The 19,873-nt window shown below is 50.1% G+C and overlaps 3 protein-coding genes across 7 annotated transcripts in view; 2 read left to right on the forward strand and 1 right to left on the reverse strand.

The window, feature by feature from the left end:
- Positions 1 to 6,381: 6,381 nt before the first annotated feature.
- The window catches only part of LOC116838262 (interferon-inducible GTPase 5-like), a 59,053-nt gene continuing 45,561 nt past the window's right edge, over positions 6,382 to 19,873 (reverse strand). Inside the window, 2 exon segments of the mRNA XM_075071204.1 lie at positions 6,382 to 7,537; positions 7,540 to 8,291. Of these exon segments, the coding sequence (XP_074927305.1) occupies positions 7,056 to 7,537; positions 7,540 to 8,287 (1,230 nt within the window). The 5' untranslated portion in view covers positions 8,288 to 8,291 and the 3' untranslated portion in view covers positions 6,382 to 7,055.
- LOC116838202 (interferon-inducible GTPase 5-like) overlaps positions 14,619 to 19,873 on the forward strand; it is a 190,562-nt gene continuing 185,307 nt past the window's right edge. Inside the window, exon 1 of one of the 5 annotated variants that reach the window (XR_012656862.1) lies at positions 14,619 to 14,702. The gene's annotated coding sequence lies outside the window, so the exon portion shown is untranslated. Of the gene's footprint in view, positions 14,768 to 15,395; positions 16,021 to 19,873 lie in introns of those variants that run through there. The other 4 variants (XM_032803243.2, XM_032803242.2, XM_032803247.2 and 1 more) reach the window with 4 other exon arrangements.
- LOC116838205 (interferon-inducible GTPase 5-like) lies at positions 14,685 to 19,609 on the forward strand. The gene is given in 2 exon segments (XM_075071205.1): positions 14,685 to 14,749; positions 17,086 to 19,609. A coding segment is annotated over 1 exon segment (1,227 nt). The 5' UTR covers positions 14,685 to 14,749; the 3' UTR covers positions 18,313 to 19,609.

A 19,873-nucleotide genomic window follows, 5' to 3' on the forward strand; every position in this document is an offset into this window, starting at 1 on the left:
CTCTAACCCGGAGCAGCTCTCAGCCAGCATAACACAGGAGGGTTTATTGAGCATCTGAACAGGACAGGGAACTCTCAGGGCCACAGGCCTGGCCTCCCTCAGCACAGTACATCTAGATCTGTCCTGCCTCCAGCTGGCTCTGGTTGCTCTCTCCTTCTAGCCCAGAAAACCCCTCCTTCCAGCTGGGCATTCGATATCACCGTCCCCCAAGTCCCGTCTCTGTCCTTTGTCTTTTGTCCCAGGTAAACAGGCCTCCTGGGTTTCCTTTTCTTCCAGCCTCTCCTCTCATCTGTCCTTTGTTCCCTTCTGGCTGGAACTGGCTGGTCAGGTCACCGGGGTCCTTTCCCCGCAGCCCATTGTCCTCCCACTGGCCAGAACCAGCTGTGACTATAGAGCAGTAGGTTAGAGGGCTTTTCCTTCACCCTCCCACTTCTCTGGTTCTTGTCATGCAGACAGCAGGCAGCAAACCACCAGCAGTTCATAGTGCAGACAATGCGATGTTCATTGGGGTTGAGGTCCAGCAAGCGTGATTCCAATTTCCCTTCCCCCCACTTCCTGTTTGACCCCCGTTTATAGAGTAATATTCTCAGCTACACCTTAACCGATGATTTTACTGAAATTTAACTAACCAATCCTAACATCCTGTAACATAATTCTCTAACCTATTATATCCCATTACCCTAATTCACTTACACCTAGCAAAGTTAATTACAGCAGACAGAAACAATTAGAGAACCAGGCAGATTAACAATAGAAAAGTGGGGGCCATGAAGATAAAACAGACAGAAATAAGAGTTTCACAATCACAACCACTGAGAAGTGATTTCTTGCCAGACAGGATGCTATCAAACTAAGGCCTTGTCTACACTGCCACGTTACAACTTTCTTGCTCAAGGGTGTGAAAAAACACCCCCCTGAGCGCAGCAAGTTTCAGCGCTGTAACGTGACAGCGCTGGGAGCTACAGGGGGTGGGTTTTTTACAGTTCTGGGAGAACTCTCTCCCAATCCTGGCATCATGACTACACAAGCCAGGGCAGAACTTTAACGTTGCTAGTGGAGACTTGCCCTAAGTTTTCTTCAACCATGTTAAGATCTGTTTCTTTATCTGGTGGTGATGGGCACTATCAGGACAGGATCATCTTCCTAACAGCCTGTGATAAATGAAGGGGGGGAGGTAGCTCCCTTTTGTAGACACCCAGCCAGCCAGTAGCTATAAAATCCCTCTTAGTAGCTGTTCTCTAATTACTCTACCTGTAAAGGGTTAAAAAGTCTCACTGCTACGCACAGGTAAAAGGAAGGGAGTGAGCACCTGGCCAAAAGAGCCAATGGGAAGGCTCATACTTTTTAAAATTGAAAAAAGACTCCCCCCTTTTGTCCGTCTGTTGTTCTTTGGGGAGAGGTGGACAGGGCAGAGCTCTGCTGTAGGAAGCTTGGGCCCGGTATGAAAAATCATCAGTATCATACCTAGAAACTGATCATTTGTAACCCCAGATTTGTAAGTAGATCAGGGAATGTCTAGGAAGGTGCAATTAGGTTTATCCCTTTTATTTCTTAATGGCTTGAGGATTCCTCTGTGCTAACCCCAGGTGCTCTTGTTTTCCTTGTAACCTTTAAGCTGAACCTGAAGAAAAGTATTCTTGGTGCTTAATCCTTATAGTTTTGTTTTTTTTAAACCTAGCAATAGCCTGAGTTCCCAGATGTATTTTCTTTCTTTTTTCTTTTAATTAATAACATTTACCTTTTTAAGGAACAGAATTGGATTTTTGGGTCTAAGAGGTTTGTGCATGTTGTTTAATTAGCTGGTGGCAACAGCTGATTTCCTTGGTTTTTTCTTTCTCAGCTCTTCCCCAGAGTGGGGGTGAAAGGGCTTCAGGGTACCCCTCAGGGAGGAATTCCCAAGTGTCCCTTCCTGGGCTTTCAAAGGGGTTCTGCTCTTGGGTGGTGGCAGCATTAAGCAATCCAAGGTCAGAGAAAAGCTGTAACCCTGGGAGTTGAATACGAGCCTAGAGTGGCCAGTGTTAATTTTGAGAGTCCTTGTGGGTCCCACTTCCTGCGCTCAAAGTGCTAGAGTGGGGAATCAGCCTTGACACAGCCCCAAACCCCCTTATTTCAGTGGGGGGGGGCGGGGGTTGGGATGTGAGGATGTGACCGTTCACTTCCCAGCGTATGGCTGCCCCAGCTGCTTAGCCAAAGGCCTTAGCCTAAGAACCAGGCCTCAGACTGTCACCGTGAGAGAAGGCCCAGACACAGGCGGATTGTGGTTTTGATTCTTTGTTTTCTACCCCTGTAACTAGCTAAGTGATAAAAACACACCTAAGTTCTTAAGTATAGACCTGTACAGGCAGGCCTGGATATCTATATTCTAACACTCCACCTCCTTTCTTTTCTGTTGGGATCCTCCTGCCCAGATATCCCTGGGAAAGCACAGGACGTACGGCGACACGTTTCCTGATAGGGCCAGGCATCGAGGTGAAATGTGCCGATGCGCCATGTGTCCCACTGCCCCGTGTGCAGTACAATGCCCTGCACCTCCTCCGGTGCGGGCGTGCACACCTGTTCCAACTAATGCTCTAGACTTCCCCTTGTAGTGGGGCTGAGGAGGTTGGGTCTGGGCTGTCCAGTGAACTGCGGGGGGGGGGGGGGGGGGGGGTTACTACATTACGTATAGGTTAGAGTTAGTGGCCATTCTTTAGAGGGTTGACTGTTCCATGTGTAACGTAACACAAGTATACGTAACAGTATACCAGCCGCCATGATAATCCACAGCAACCCCGAGAGTCCTGACCACTGCAGGATGGTCCCACATCCCGGCCACCACCAAGAACACGGCTTCTCCTCCTTCAATAGCGTTAAAATTCTGTCAACGCCATCCTGACGTGTGTATTGTAAGCAGGGCCGGCACTAGGATTTCTGACGCCCTAGGCGCCGGGACATTTCGCCGCCCCTGCGTGGATCTCGCGGCTTTGGCGGAGCTGCCGCAGGCATGCCTGCGGCAGGTCCACCGGAGCCGCGGCTCCCTGAACCCGGGGGGGGGTGCTGCGCACTGACCCCGGGGGCGCCCTAAGCTGCCGGGCTGCAGGCAGCTGCTGCTTCCGGCAGCTCAGACTACACAGTGGCCGCTGCAACCATTTAAAAAATATGGGGGGGCCCCGCTTTTTGGCGCCCCCAAATCTTGGCGCCCTAGGCAACCGCCTAGTTCGCCTAAATGGTTGCACCGGCCCTGATTGTAAGTGTGTCCAGCTATTGGCTGTTGAGATGAGTTCCTCCTGTAATCTTTGTGTACTCTGGTCCATATTCTGTGTCCATTGAGTATCCACAATGAAATTCAGTGCTGTCCGTGCCATTCGACTACTTGGGATGGGATTGGGTAATAGGTGCTGGTTCGATTGTGCGCAGCAATGAGTTCCACAGATCCATTTGTGCACTGTAGTCCCAATGGCAGTGCATAGGTGTATGTAACTGTGCCAGATGCTGGTGCAATTGTGGCCCCAAGTGTTGTGTACATTCCCAGTAAACATCCTAGAACCCGTATATATCACCGCTAATGGCCCCCATTTGCAACAGGCCATTAATTCTGCCCCTCCATGGCCATTGCGGACGGACACGTTCAGATATTTTCTCTGGACAAACAATTACTTAACTGAATTATTGTCTGTTTTACACCATTCCATCCTCCCCAGCTCTCTCCCAGTGGGTCCCAGCGAGCTCTTCCCTTTCTCATTATTCCTATAGGGCTCATGGGGACCCACCTTCATAGCCATCCCTTTCCAAGGCATCACAGTAACTATTACACAGGTGCTAGCACCAGAGTTGACCGTTTTGTATCCCCATGCGCACCTCCCCCTCCCAAGTCAGCCTTTTGAGGTCACCTCCCACCCATGTCACGAGGTTTCCTGTCCACTGAGTTAGCCGCAAGTTCACTTTTGCTGTCCTTTTCCATCCCATTGTGATTTCAGACTGTTGCTGGGCCAGTAGCTCATTGATTTGCTGCTGCAATTTTACATTCTGGCTTATCGGTTACTTAACGGTCCCCCAGATTTCACACACCCAACCCTGCATTTCCTGCTGCCCACAGACCCCTTTCCAAGCGACGATTCCATGTATGTGCCCTCACCCACCCATTACGTTGTTGCTTCAACCCTTTTATGTATGTGCTGCAGTTGGGGTGTACCCGGTCCACCTACCATTCTCTGGGGTGCACCATCCATGTTATGGACTGGAAAGACATGCTGAAAAGCGCTGGTTGCACCCACTCCCACGCATTCACCCGTTGAGGGGTATTTCTGGCTCCAGGCTGCGGCCAGCTTAGATCAGGATTCTTCCAGCTTGGCATCCATATTACCTGTAGGGTTACATTCTGCAAAGTGGTTAAATTGTCATACCCAGTGTCCTGGGGAGACTGTATGCTGGGAGGGGTCACTTGGGGGGTGCTGCAGGGGTGTGTGTGTATTGGGAGGGTTTTGGGGGTGTCCTGGAAGAGGTACCTGGGGGGTACCTGAGGGGTGCTGGAGGAGGTACCTGTGGCCTCACTCTGGAGCTGGGGGGCAGTGTCACTTCTTGTTATGGTGGTGGATGCAAGCCCAGGAGGCAGCACCCGCCCGTCAGTCAGCACCTTCCTTTGGGCCTCTCCCCCTGCCCAGGGTGGGGAGCTGGGGCCTGGCCTGTCACAGCAAGGAAGAATCCCAGACCTGGAGATTTCCTCATATTTCAAAAAGCTGCGAGGACGGAGATAGAAGAACAAAAGAGAGGATCACGTCCAGGAGAACCCCAACATATGGTCCCAATACCCCTCAGGAGCCTGTCCTGGTCCTTCAAAATGCCCCCTCAGGGGCCCCACCTTCCCCCCATGGTCCCTCAATATCCCCCCTCGGGATCCTCTGCCAGCCCCCCTCATGGTGCCTCAATATCCCCCCTCAGGGGCCCTGTCACCCCTCCATGGTTACTCAATATCCCCACTCAGGGGGCCCCACCTTCCCCCCCATGGTCCCTCAGTATCCCCCCCCAGGAACATCTGCCAGCCCCTCTCGTGCCTCAATATTCCCCCTCAGGGGCCCCGTCACCCCCCCATGGTCCCTCAGTATCCCCCCCCAGGAACATCTGCCAGCCCCTCTCGTGCCTCAATATTCCCCCTCAGGGGCCCCATCACCCCTCCATGGTCCCTCAGTATCCCCCCCCAGGAACATCTGCCAGCCCCTCTAGTGCCTCAATATTCCCCCTCAGGATCCCCAGTCACCCCTCCCCCATGATCCCTCTATATTTCCCCTCAGGAGCCCCAGCCACCCCCTCATGGTCCCTTAATATCCCCTGTCAGGAGCTTCCACTGTCCTGCCTCCATGGTCCCTCAATCCCTCTGCCCCACTGAAAACACCAACTCCCTCTATCTCCCCATAGCTCACTTTGGTATCTCCCTCGTTGCACTTCCAACAGTTCAAAGGGTTTGGGGGCCAGGGGGTGTGAGACGGGGCAGCTTCCCCCTCAGTTCTTTGTGTCACCACCATTTCTTCCCACCTTTTCCAGATTTCCTTAGTAAGGTCCCCCGGGGACAGCCCCATGGTCTCCGGCACAGCATGGGCGAAATCGGGATAGACCCCTAATGGACACAGGCCCTAAGTCCCTGGCTCTGGCCCTCTCCATCCCATCCTCCTCCCCTCCCACAGATCTGCCTCCTCTGTGTTTTCCAGGCTCTCTTGGCCCCTGCTGGGCTCCCTCCCTTCTCTGGACATCCGGCTCCATCCTTGGGACTCTCTTCCTCACCCTCTCCCGATATCCTGCCCTTGACTCAGGAGGACCGGAGCACTCCGGAGGACTGAGACACTGATTTCGGGGTCTAGGGCAGAGGTGCTGGAACAATTTGTGTAGGAGGGTACTGAGATCCATTGACTCAAACTGTAAACCTTGTTTATAATGGAAACCATTTCAAGCCAGGGTGTGTGGCAGCTCCCCCAGCCGCTCTAATTCCAGCACCTATGGTCTAGGGCAGCTCAAGACAAGAGGTCTGAGTCTGGTGGTTCGCCCTAGAGTCCCGAGCCAGCAGCAGTGACTGGACTCTCCCAGTCCCAGCTGGCTCAGAAGCATGTGGGACTCTATTCACACAGACCCCTGGCTGCACAGTGGGTGACAGCAGGGCCAGTTTGTAACAACTTTACCCTGGTCTCTAATAGCTGCAGATTGGCTTAAACACAGAAGCAGGAGGTTTAATAGACTTTCCAGTTTTCTGTTAGTGTTAATTATGACTCTGGATAGTCTTGATACCCTTATAACTATCCAGTGCAAATCTGCAGGGCTGAGGGGGAGGTGGAGTCAAAGCCAGGGTCCAGCTGATGCCCCTCACTCCGTGTTTTCCTAAGAGCCACAAAAATCAGATGCACAGAGTGTCTGATCCAACTGACTGGGAGTTTATTAAAAGACAAAAGTATTGCACTAAGATCCGCAGTGATGACAAAACCACAAGCAGCGAATACACAGAGCAAAGAGATGCAACTGCATGAATTACTGACTCTGGAATATAGAGCAAATAATATGCGATAGGCTGGTGCATGGCATCATATGAACCAATGGTCATCATAGCCCGACACATTGCAATCACAGCTCTGCTGGATGCTCACGGTCAGATTCTGCACCAGTTTATACCGCATGCAATAGGCCACATCCTAAGCTGGTGTCAATCATTCCATTGGACTCAAGGAATCTCCACTAGTTTACACAGAGAAAGTCAAAATATATTTTAAAAATCTTGCTTGATGTTTTTAATTAATTTAACTTAGGACCTTTTGAGCTGGTATTTGCCCTGATGCTGTCCCTCAACTATCCCAGCTGGGGCCTGGCTTAAAAAAATTGTGGGGCCAGGGAACTGTACCTCAGTTTTGCCTGTTCCTCCGCACTAGAAATACATCTTTGTATTTTAAAGCTCAAACTCTGGAGATCTTTTTCAATATTTTTTTTTCTTTGGTTGCATGAAATCAGAGTACAGAAGAATCTGTCATTGTCCTCTGGTTGGCTCCAATTTCCATCTGCCAGAGGCGTGTATCAGTTTACTGGTCTTTTGTTGCTGTTATTCATTTGTTTTCTCTCTCCACTGCCTTGATCAGGACTCGTTGGGCGTCTTCAGCGACATCATCCAAAAAGTTGTTTAGCATTCTGTATGTCACTGTGAAAGACCTTTCTGCAGCAAATACGGTCCCAACAACCGGTACCATGCTGATAAAATGTTTAGCTAAAATTAGACCCTTTCCTGCAGCCTTAGTCAGCTGCTCCTTAGCCGTTTCTTCTGAAATATTTTTGGCCAATGGGGACTTGATCACACTCTTCAGCTCAGCAACAGACTTCCGAACCTGGCTAGCGAGTATAATGAGGGAAATGTCATCCAACCCAAAGATCTCACAATACTCTCTCATGTTATCCACCAGGATGCCAAAGTCGCACTTCACCGAGAGAGCCGGGAGAGGAACAGCTGCGAAGGCACACGACTTCAGGGCTTGTTTCCAGATCTGCCTCTGCAAAACCTTTTTCTTCTTTTCCAAAATTGGTTTGGAAAGATGGGCAGGGCCAGGAGGAAAATGTGTTTCTTGTGACTTTCCAGTTCCTTCAGCAACGTTTTCTGCAGTTTGGGAGAATCGTATTTCTGAAATTCCTTACTTGACACAAGGAAAACCTGCGGGGAGCTCATCCCTTCTCTGCACAGGTGTTTGATGCAGTCGTTTCTGATTTTCTCCAGGGTTGTCTCCTCACTGAAGCTCTTTTTGTCTTTCTCGTTGTACAGGTCCAAGTCCACCTTGGAGCGCACAAAGTAAAACTTCTTCCCCATCCTCCGGATCTCCTGGGCCAGTTTGGTGTGGTTGGCTCTGAACCGCTCCGAAGCAATGATGATGAAGAAGTCATAGTGATTGAATGTCACCTGCTCCAGGTAAGTATGTGGCTGAAAATCTGGGGTCCCGATACCTGGCAGGTCCCAGAAGATCACATTGGGGTACTTGAAATGCTGGTACCGCTCTGGTTCTTTGGTTGTCTCTACAACCCCAGTCTCAGCTGATCCTTCATCTTCATCTCCCAGGCCCCGGAGGGCATTGAGGAAGGACGATTTCCCAGCTCCTGACTCCCCTGTGATCGCGATGTTGAGCTCGGTGTTGTTAAACAACTCGTCAGACCTCTGCACCACACACTCTGCTCCTGAGAGGTCTCCTGCTTCGATGGCAGCCTTGATCTCATCAGTTTCCTGCTCAGACAGACCAGGCAGGGTATTTCTGTCTTTTGAAAATTTGTTACCAGGGATATATTTTAGTTCTTCCATCTTCCTATGGAGAAAAAACAAAAATTACACAGAAGTCTTTTTCCTCCCACAGAACAAAGTCATCTAGGAATTTAATCTGCAAAGAGTAAAAAAAAGAAAAAAAAGGTTACTCAGTGCTAGTTACTATCTGTGGGGGGAGGGTACCGATGACTCCATTTCCCTCCCCTGGCAGCTAGCGGATAGAACAGTAGACTGGGACTCAGTGGACCTGTATTCTATTCCCACCTCTGCCAATGGTGTGAAAATCACTGCCACGTGCCTCAGTTTCTCTATCTGTATAAGGGGGCTAATGGTAAGTACTTTAGAGCAGGGGTGGGCAAACTTTTTGCCCGAGGTCCACATCGGGGTTCAAAATTCTGTGTTTCCCCACCTGTAAAATGGGGATATTGAAAAGCGCTTTAGACTCATAGACTCGTAGGTCAGAAGGGACCAATATGATCATCTAGTCTGACCTCCTGCACAAAGCAGGCCACAGAACCCTACCCATCCACTTTTATAACACCTAACCCATGACTGAGTTATTTGAATCCTCCAAAAGTGTGGTTTGAAGACCCAAACTGCAGGCACCACCAGCAGGACATCCCCGCTGCAGAGGAAGGCGGAAAAACTCCAGGCGCCCCTGCCAATCCGCCCTGGAGGAAATTCCCTTCCGACCCAAATATGGCAATCAGATAAACCCTGAGCACGTGGGCAGACTCCACCAGCCAGCACCCAGGAAAGAATTCCTCTGCAGTAACTCAGTTCCCATCCTATCCAAAATCCCCTCACAGACCATGAGCAGACTTCATCTGCTGGATAATCCAAACATTGCCCAAATTAACCTATCCCATTCATAATCTCCCTCCAGTTATAACTTATCAAGCTTAGTCTAAAGCCAGATATTCTTTTGCCCCCCCACTCACTCTCGCAGCTTGGAAGGCTGTTCCAGAACTTCACTCCCTAAGGTTAGAAACCTTCATTCTAATTTCAAGTCTAAACTTCCTAATGTCAGTTTGTACCCATTTGTCCTTGTGCCTACATTAGTACTAAGCTTAAATAATTCCTCTCCCTCCCTAACGTTAATCCCCCTGATATATTTATATAGAGCAAGCATATCCCCCCGCAACAAGGATATCCCCCCTTTAGACCTACTGATGAAAAAGCATGATATAAAAGTCAGGTATTCTTATTTATCATACGTGTCCTGTACTTCCGATGGGGCTGGCATGCTCTCCCCTTTACCCAGCGCCTCTGAGATCCAACAGTTCTAGTCCGGCTCCGACCCGAGCCATGCTCCTTGGCACCCCCAGCGTAGCCTGTTCATGCTGTTCATGCTGTTCATGCTTGGCACCCTCCAGCTGCTGGGCCTCCCCCTTTGAAACACCCCTTCTCCAGCCTCACAGCCGGCCCAGAGTTGGCATTAAGCCTCAGGCTGCTGGTTCACCCTCGACAGGGACAGGGTTTGTTGGCTCCATCGCAGAGTCACGTCTGCTACAGACAGATGTGTAGAGTCTCTTCCCAGATTGGGGGTAGGGGACTCTGCACCTCCACCCAATGGCTAAGGGTGACATATCTGGGTGTGAGGGGAGGGAAATGGAGGCATCTGTACCCTTCCCCCACAGACACCCCCCATCCCTTCAAATCCTCCCCATGCTGGTGTCCCCTCTGCTGCCTCCCCGGTCCGGGGCAGGGACCCACAAGTCCTCACCTTCCCCATGCAGTGCCCAGCCATGGGGCAGTGCCTCCAGACTCACTCTTCTTGCCCATTCCCCCGATTCTGCTGCTTCAGGTCAGAGCTGCACAGTAGGCAGGGCCGGCTCTTCCATTTAGGCGGCCTAGGCAATCGCCTAGGGTGCCAGGATTATTGAGGGGTGGCATTTTGCCGGGGGTGGGGGCAGGCAGCTCCGGTCGACCTGCCGCAGTCGTGCCTGCGGAGGGTCCGCTGATCCCGCGGCTCCAGTGAACCTCCTGCAGGCACGACTACAGCAGCTGCTCCAGAGCCGTGGGACCAGCGTGTGGGGCGGCGAAATGGCCGTGTGCCTAGGGTGCTAAAAATACTAGCACCGATCCTGACAGTAGGAGATACAGGAGGAGGGTTCAGCTGTGCCCATCCAAAGTCCTGTGTCTTCATGTGCCCCCATCTCTGTCCCCCCTTCCAAAAATGCCCTCGCTGACTCCACGTCAGTCCTTGCCTCCTCTTCCTTGGTCCTCAGCCCTGACAATGCCTGCCCCCCTCCTACCCCCCAGGCCCAGGTGTGCTGGACATGCAGAGAGATGGGAGGCAAGGAGGGGGAGAGCCAGGCTGTGGGCCATGGGGGTGCTGGAAAATGATCTTTCAAAAAAAGCCAAGGAAATGGACTGCCCCCAAAGTTTGTAGGTGCAGCGTTAAGGTGGCCTGGAGGTGCCCTTCCAGAACATGGAAAGTGGCTAAACGTAAACCTCTGACAATCGGGACGTGATGAGTTAAATATACACCCCAGCCCCACAATGCAACCTTCATTCTGCTGCTGTCACTTACCCCACAGCGAGCCCTGCAGACCCTGGTCCCTACGCCACCAGACAGCCCATATTCCCCACAGCTAGAAGGCCCTGTGCACAGCTACTGCTGCAGCCTATTGAGCTCAGAGTTGGATCTCATGGTACGTCCACCCCTCTCCTCACCTCACAGCGACAGCTCAGCCCCCGGCTCCAGTGACTCCGTCGTTCCTTCAGCCCGGCTGCACCTGCCCCAGCGAACAAGGTGTGTGCAGATGGGTGCTGGAAATCAAAACTGGAACTCAGTGCAAACAACAACATTCCTTTCAGTTTCGGCACCACCCTTGCTCAACAAATCCCAGGTTGCCAATTTCAGGGAGGCTGTTAAGGTGGCTACTGATCTCCTAGCCCCCGGGTTTGCACCCCATAGTCCACACGGTTCGGGTCTGACCTGCCACATGACCTGCTGCTGTGGTCAGAGGCTTCCATTGTTTGCAGCTGTCTGTTCTACAGCAAAGAGGCTTAACTGTCGGGCAAACGTCAAGGTGGTTTCTGTAAAGGCAAATCACGTCTTTGTAATCTGAGTTCTTTGAAGGGGTCAACAAACATGTGGACAAGGGGGATCCACAGCCAGAGCAGGGGGGAGGGATAGCTCAATGGTTTGAGCATTGGCCTGCTAAACCCAGGCTTGTGAGCCCAATCCTTGAGGGGGCCCCTTTGGGGATCTGGGGCCAAATCAGTACTTGGTCCTGCTAGTGAAGGCAGGGGGCTGGACTCAGTGATGTCTCAGGGTCTCTTCCAGTTCTAGGAGATAGGTATATCACCATCTGTTATACTGTTATTACTTAGGTTTCCAGAAAGCCTTTGACAAGGTCCCTCACCAAAGGCTCTTATGTAAATTAAGTTGTCATGGGATAAGAGGGAAAATCTTTTCATGGACTGAGAACTGGTTAAAGGACAGGGAACACAGGGTAGGAATAAACGGTAAATTTTCAGAATGGAGAGGGGTAACTAGAGGTGTTGTCCAAGGGTCAGTCCTAAGACCAATCCTATTCAATTTATTCATAAATGATCTGGAGAAAGGGATAAACATTGACGTGGCAAAGTTTGCAGATGATACTAAACCGGTCAAGATAGTTAAGACCAAAGCAGACTGTGAAGAACTTCAAAAAGATCTCACAAAACTCAGTGATTGGGCAACAAAATGGCAAATGAAATTGAATGTGGATAAAAGTAAAGTAATGCACATTGGCAAAAATAACCCCAACTATTCATACAATATGATGGGGGCTAATTTAGCTACAGCTAATCAGGAAAGAGATCTTGGAGTCATCGTGGATAGTTCTCTGAAGACTTCAACATAGTGTGTAGCGGTGGTCAAAAAAGCAAACAGGATGTTAGGAATCATTCAAAAAGGGATAGAGAATAAGAGGGAGAATATCTTATTGCCCTTATATAAATCTATGGTACGCCCACATCTTGAATACTGCGTACAGATGAATACATCTCAAAAAAGCTATATTGGCACTAGAAAAGGTTCAGAGAAAGGCAACTAAAATGATTAGGGGTTTGGAATGGGTCCCATAGGAGGAGAGATTAAAGAGACTAAGACTTTTCAGCTTGGAAAAGAGGAGACTAAGGGGGGATATGATAGAGGTCTATAAAAGCATGAGTGGAGTAGAGAAAGTGGATAAGGAAAAGTTATTTACTTGTTCCCATAATACAAAAACTAGGGGTCACCAAATGAATTTAATGGGCAGCAGGTTTAAAACAAACAAAAGGAAGTCCTTCTTCACGCAGCACACAGTCAACTGGTGGAACTCCTTGCCTGAGGAGGTTGTGAAGGCCGGGACTATAACAGCATTTAAAAAAGAACTGGATAAATTCATGGAGGTAAAGTCCATTAATGGCTATTAGCCAGGATGGGTAAGGAATGGTGTCCCTAGCCTCTGTTTGTCAGAAGGTTGAAATAGATGGCAGGAGAGAGATCACTTGATCATTGCCTGTTAGGTTCATTCCCTCAGGGGCACCTGGCACTCGCCACTGTCAGTGGTCAGGATATAGGGCTGGATGGACCTTTGGTCTGACCCAGTATGGCCATTTTTATGTTCTTATTTTAATTACTGTCTTCACTGAGCCTTGAAAGCAAGTGCTGGGCTTTCAAGGAGAGCCCTGACTCCCACCCTCCCTGCTCTAACCACTAAACCCCACTCCCCTTTGGACACAACGCTGCTGCTGTGTGGCACCCATTGCCCTTCTGGGGAAGCAATGGTGTCACCGATACGCAGGGTGAAAGCTGAATCGATGTTGTGAGAGCCGGGGCCAATTGCTTCAAGGAAGCCCTGCACCAGTCAGTGCAACTGCGCTGAACGCAGTGAGGGGCCACTGGAGCAAATGCCACTGAAGAAGAAAACACAAGTCTTTGGGTGATAACGCTCCACATACAATGACACATTTACTTCAGTGATATTTGCATCACCTGCAGACCTATGCTAACACCTCCCCGAGTGGCATTAGCTGTGACCACTGGAACCCTTGTCCTCTGCCGTGGCTGGGTCTGCACTGGGGCTTTTGTCAGCAGAGTTACATCAGCCAGCGGTGGGATCCTTCCATGTCCTTGATCATGCTCAGACCCAGTGTCATGGGTTTTCTCTGCAGTCTACCTACAGTGTGTCCCTTTATATGTAGGGTTACCATATTTCAAGTTCCCTAATAGAGGACACTGTGGGGGTGAGGTACAGTAGTGGGGTAGTGGAGGAGTATTTTTGGGGAGTGCTGCAGGAGTGTATATGGGTGTGTGAGAGAGTGTACTGGGATGGGATATTTAAGTACCTGGGGGCTACTGGGAAAGTGTACATGAGGCCTAACTTTTTAAGTGGGGGGTAGTGTTGCTTCCTGTCATGGTGGTGGATGCAGGCCTGGGATGCAGCGCCCATCCATCACTAAGAACCTCCCGTTGGGCATCTCCCTCTGCCCAGGGCAGGAAGCTGGGGCCTGGCCTGTCACCCCTCACAACCTGGCCAGGCTCTGAGGCCCCAGGGTGGGGAAAGTGGCCCGGTGAGAGGTGCTTGGGGGCTCCATTTACCTGGCAGGCTGGGCTGAGCTGGGCAAGATCCAGTAGCTGCAGATTCAGGGGAGGGACCAGCCGAGGCGCCAAGGCGGATCTTTCTCTGCTGCAATCAGCAAGGAAAAATCCCGGACCTGGACATTTCTTCATATTTCAAAAAGCTGCCTGGAGGATAAAAAAGAGGGTCACGTCCAGGAGAACCCCAATATATAGTCAGTCCACCCCTCAGGAGCCCCCTCCATCCACTGGTCCCTCAGTATCCCCCCTCAGAAGCCCCACCAAATACCTCACGGTCTCTTAATATTCCCCCTCCGGACCTCCACCATCCCCTCCATGGCCCCTCCATATCACCCCTCAGTATGCCATACCCTCACAGTCCTCAGTACTCCTATCAGGAGACTCCCACTGTCCCGATATGTACCCTCAATGTTCCAGCCTTTCTTTAACCCATCATTTTCCAGTTTTGCATAATTTCATAGGTCCTGGACACACGTTTCTGGTGGGTGTGGGTGCGTGCGCGATGGGCGGGGGAGGCGGGGGGGATAGAATAAAAAACCATCAATACGACAGCCCCTGAGTAGTGCTTAATAGCAGTTTGCACCACAACTATACTTGGCTACTTGACTGAAAGTGAATTAACTGAGCCTCTGTTTCAAACGCAGTGTTTGCTTTCTTTGCTAAGGCAGCCCTGACATTTTGGGGTTCCACCCTCCAACCCCGTGTCTGTCTGTCTGTCTGTCCAGTCCCGCTCTCTGGTATATGCAGGAACTCAGAGCTGGCTGCAGCTGATCTTCCAGGAAAGGGTGTGGCTGGAAATTTCCCAGGGCTGCTTTTCTTTGCAGCATTTGCTTTCCATTTGACTGCAGAGGGAAGCAGCCAGAGCCCTGCATCAGGGTGAGTCTTGTGCTTCGCAGGGAGCGTCCTGCTCACTGGGGTGGCCGGTTAGAGTTTCTGCCCAGGTAGGGGGTTAAATCGCTCCCTCTCAGCTCCTGGAGCTGCTGCCCCCCTTCACTGTTCCTCAATATTTCCCCTCAGGAACCCCCACCCTCCCCATCATGGTCTCACAACAACCCCCACACTCCCACCATGGTCCCTCAATACCACCCTCACAGTCCCTCTCCCTCGTGGTCCCTCAATGTCCCTCCTCAGGAGCTTCTGCTGCCCCCTGTCATGATCTCTCAATATTCCCCCTCGGGAACCCCACAGCCCTCCACTGTACCTCAATATCCCTCCTCAGGAGCCCCTGCCATCCCCCCATGTCCCCTCAATCTCTTTCCTCAGGAGTCCCTACTGCCCCCCCCATGGTCCCTCAGTATCCCCTTCAGAATCCCCCCCAGACATCCCCATGATCCTTCTATATCCCCCCTCAGGAGTCCCTGCCGTCCCCCCCCCATAATTCCTCTATATCCCCCCTCAGGACCCTCTGCCGTCCCCCACCACAATTCCTCTATATCCCCCCTCAGGAGCCCCTGCCATCCCCCACCAACATTCCTCTATATCCCCCCTCAGGAGCCCCTGCTGCCCCCCTTATAGTCACTCCATATCCCCTCTCAGAAGCCCCCACCCCGCCTACAACTCCTCAATATCCCCCCTCAGGAGCCCTTGCCCTCATCACCGTGGTCCCTGAATATCCCTGAATATTCCCGCTCTAGAACCCTCATGTCCCCCATCACCAACCCTCAATATCAGACCTCAAGACAAGAGGTCTGAGTCTGGTAGTTCGCCCTAGAGCCCCAGAGCCAGAAGCAGTGACTGGACTCTGCAGTGTCCCAGCTGCACCAGGGACAGACAGTGTGCCCAGCCCGGGGGACTCCCTCTATCTATCTATCTATCTATCTATCTATCTATCTATCCCCATACACCCCCTCTATCTATCTATCTATCTATCTATCTATCCCCATAGACTCCATCTATCTATCTATCTATCTATCTATCTATCTATCTATCTATCTATCTATCCCCATAGACCCCCTCTATCTATCTATCTATCTATCTATCTATCTATCTATCTATCTATCTATCTATCTATCTATCAGCTGATCTTCCAGGAAAGGGTGCGGCTGGAAATTTCCCAGAGGTGCTTTTCTCTGCAGCATTTGTTTTCCATTTGACTCTGAAGAGGGAAGCAGACAGAGACCTGCATCGAGCTGTGTGCTGTACTTCGTGGGGAACGTCCTGCTTGCTGGGGTGGCCGGTAGGAGTTTCTGCCCAGGTAGGGCCAGTGCAAGGAAGTTTCGCGCCCTAGGTGAAACTTCCACCTTACGCCCCACTCCGCCCTGAGGCATCCCCCCCGTGGCAGCTCCCCCCCACCCCTGGGGAGCCATGCAGCACCTCCCCACCCCAGCTCACCTCTGCTCCACATTGTTCCCAAGCATGCCGCCCCCTCTCTAATTCTCCTCCCAGGCTTGTGGTGCCAAACAGCTGATTGGCGCTGCAAGCCTGGGAAACGGGAACACTTTCTCAGGGCCCTTACTCCTTAGCTGGGGGGGGAAGTATTAGCAGGGCAGGGGGACACCCTGCTCCCAGGGGAAGCTTGAACCACACGGGGCAGGGGGAGGAGCAGAGAGGATTGACCAACTCATGAGCTCCCAGGGGTGGGGTATGTCTGGGCTTTGGCCCATGTGACAGGGCCCCAGTTCTGATTAGGGTTCAGGATACTGCAATGTGGAACCGATCAGTTATGATAATTAGGGACTGTAGCCCTTCCAACCTCCCAGCCCACACACACACACACTTGGATTTGCAGTGGCCTGGGATCCCCATTCACTTTTCCCCCAGGCACAGAGGCACTGGTGTTAGCAGTGGGATCCCCTAGAATTTACACCCATCAGCTCAGGTGTCTCTGCTGGGGTTGTGATGGCAGAGGTCGGCCTGCTTTGCTTCTCCCCTTCTGCCCCGTACAGAGTCCCCTGCAGGGGTGGGGTGAGGAGGGAGTTAACACCCCATTCAGGTGCACAGAACAGCTACCCCCTCAAAGTGATGGGTTCAGGCTCTCTGCAGATTCAGGCAGCAGCCCTGCATTAGCTCAAATGTACCTAAATGTAATCACATTTTTGAGTTTTTCTCACCAGTCACTAGGGTTAGGAAATTGCTCTCTCTCTTTTAGTAACTGAAAGCTGAGATTCTTTGGCAATCAGCTGACAGATGAAGGAATTTACATTTATAATACCTAGGCCTTAATCCAGCCTTGAGTTCCTACTTGAACTGACGGTTTTAAGTCACCCGTTTATAAACCAACCCAGAGTAATGGTGATATCCATTTCCTTCTCTGCGGCAGATGGAGGCTCTCTCAGCTCTGACGAAGGGCACTGACATTGAGTCAGACCCCAAGGGGTTTTTCAATGCAGCGCTACAGGTATATGAGAAATTCATGGAGCTTTTCAAGGATGGAGGCCAGGTAGAGGCAGCCTCCAAAGTTCAGGAAGATCTGGAGTCTCTGGAAAACACCAAACTCAACATTGCTGTTACGGGGGAGACGGGCTCTGGAAAATCCTCCTTCATCAATGCTCTCTGTGGTTTTGGTTCTGAAGATCAAGGTGCGGCTCAGACTGGGGTCATAGAAACAACAACAGAGCCGACGGCTTATCCCCATCCAAGCTACCCGAATGTGATCCTGTGGGACCTGCCGGGGATCGGGGCGATGGATTTTCGACCAGAGAGATACCTCCAGCAGATGAATTTCAGCCGCTATGACTTTTTTGTCATCGTTGCTTTGGAGCGGTTCTGATCCAGCCACTCCGACCTGCCCCGGAAGATCCAATGGATGGAGAAGTTCTATTTTGTGCGCTGCAAAGTGGATGAAGACTTGGCCAACGCAAGAAGGGCTCATCCTCAAACCTACGTCGAAGAGAATGTTCTCCAGAGGATCAGGGAAAATGCCAGGAAATGCCTGAGAGACCAAGGAGCAATCAATGCCCAGGTCTTTCTTCTCTCCAACTGGGACTTACACCAGTATGATTTTCCCTTGCTGGAGGAGACTCTGGAGAAGGACCTCCCCCATCTACAGAGACTTGTGTTCCTGCTCAGCCTCCCCAACTTCTCTCTGGAAATCATAGAGAAGAAGAAATCTGCTCTGCGTGGGCACTTATGGAAAGTATCCCTGGTGTCGGCTTTTATCAATGTCCTTCCCATGGGAAGTGTCTCTCTCGCCTGTGATGTTGGCCTCCTGTTGGTGTCCTCGATTATTTTCTACAAACAATTCAGCCTTGACGATGACTCCTTAGCTAAGCTGGCCGGGCAGGCTGGGAAGCCTGTTGCAGAGCTCAAGGCTGTTATCATCTCACCGCAAGGGGAAGTTCTCACCCAAGATGTATTAATGAAGAAGATTGTCCAGGTTGGGTGCGGCCTTACCTGCTCAGTCGAACGATGCTTCGACCTTGTCCCAGTGATTAGCACCCTGGGTGCAGCCGGGTTGTCCTTTGCCACGTCCTACTCCATTCTGTCAAACTTCCTGGAGAAAGTGGCTGAGGATGCACAAAGAGTTCGCAAGAAAGAACTGGAGTAAGATAGGAAAGTGTCAAGATTGAGAAACAGAAATGCCATCGAGCCGAGTCTGACACCTCATTCCCTAGGCCACGAAACAGTAAAGTTAAAACTCTCTGAGCTCACAGGGCTGTTGTGAGGATTATCTCATCTGAGTTTGTGAGACACCTGTGTCTACTCTAGAACTATGTCCACGGATCACTAAGATGCAGATATGAACATGCCGCTCCCATTCCAAGATGTTTGAGTTATTGCTGTCTGTTGATGTCAATGGTCTCTCATCTGCTGGAGTGTTGATTTGCACTGCACTGATTCCCTGGCATGGCTGGCATGTGTTAAATGTCTGCTGGGGAGAGCTGAGTGGATTTTTGTTCGTTCAGTGGCTGAACAAAAACAATCTTTAGAAAAATCAGTTCATTTAGAACCAAAACTTTTTTGTTTTTTTCATGACTAAATAAAAATAAAATCATTTTGTGTTGAACAAAACATTTTGTTTGCCCCTAGTTGATTTTCTTTCTTTCTTTCTTTCTTTCTTTCTTTCTTTCTTTCTTTCTTTCTTTCTTTCTGTTTCTGGAATTTTTTTTACCCCTCTGTCCTCCACCATTTTTTTTAGTTACGTAAGTTTAGCTACATTTCAAAATGAAACACTATTTGAACCAAAAAGTCAAACCATTAGAAAATGTCAAAACAAACTTAAAAAAAATTAACAGTTTTTAATCAGCCAACATTATTTGTTCTGATATTGTAATGAGTTTTGGTTACCCTGGAAGTGCGTTCTTCAGCAAATGTACTACTCAACTGAAAAATGTCACCCAAGTAGTCTCCAGGTTACTGGGACTGTGACAGATAAACTATCACAAAGAAGAGGCTTATGGTGCATAAACAACAGCTGACACAACATGCAAAGCCCAAACCCACCCTGAGATCAGCTTTATTGACCAAGGGAACAGCAGTAAAACAACATAAAGATCAGCTTGGATCTTCTTATGAGTGGCTGCTCCCAGGGTTCCTCCTTCAGCTTTGCTTTGCCCACAGCCTAGGTCATCTCTCCTCAGAGACCCACTCCAACTTCCCTTAAATCCAGATGAGTCTCCCATCTAGTGACTCAGTAAAATCCTCATATTCCTTTCCCAGTAGGATCAATATTTGCTAACAGGATGGGATGTTCAGATAAACAAATGCTAGTCTGTTATACATTTCTGTCTCATAGCTAGCGCTTGCAAACATCAGTTCTCTGTATTTTTTTTTGTTCTGTCATCATGTTTCATGTAGAAATGGTTTTAGAGTTGAATAAATTCTTATTACATTGGAATCAAGAATCTGTGTCTCTCTAAACTAGACCAGTCACTAATGAACATGCTTACTTGCCAGTGTATCAATGTATTTAATTAGTAGAACTGGTTAGAAAACTAATTTTTTTCCCCATGAGAAATTTTGAATGCAAGTGTTTGTTCAAAATTTTTTGGTTGGAAGTTTGGAATCAATTCACACAGAGCATTTTTTGTTTTGAATCACCATTTATTTGAAACCAAACTGGAATTTTAGGTCAACACAAACATTTTCATTTCCAAATTTCTTGTGGG

The sequence above is a fragment of the Chelonoidis abingdonii genome, chromosome 11 (genome assembly GCF_003597395.2).
Source record: "Chelonoidis abingdonii isolate Lonesome George chromosome 11, CheloAbing_2.0, whole genome shotgun sequence".
NCBI classification, from domain to species: domain Eukaryota; kingdom Metazoa; phylum Chordata; order Testudines; family Testudinidae; genus Chelonoidis; species Chelonoidis abingdonii.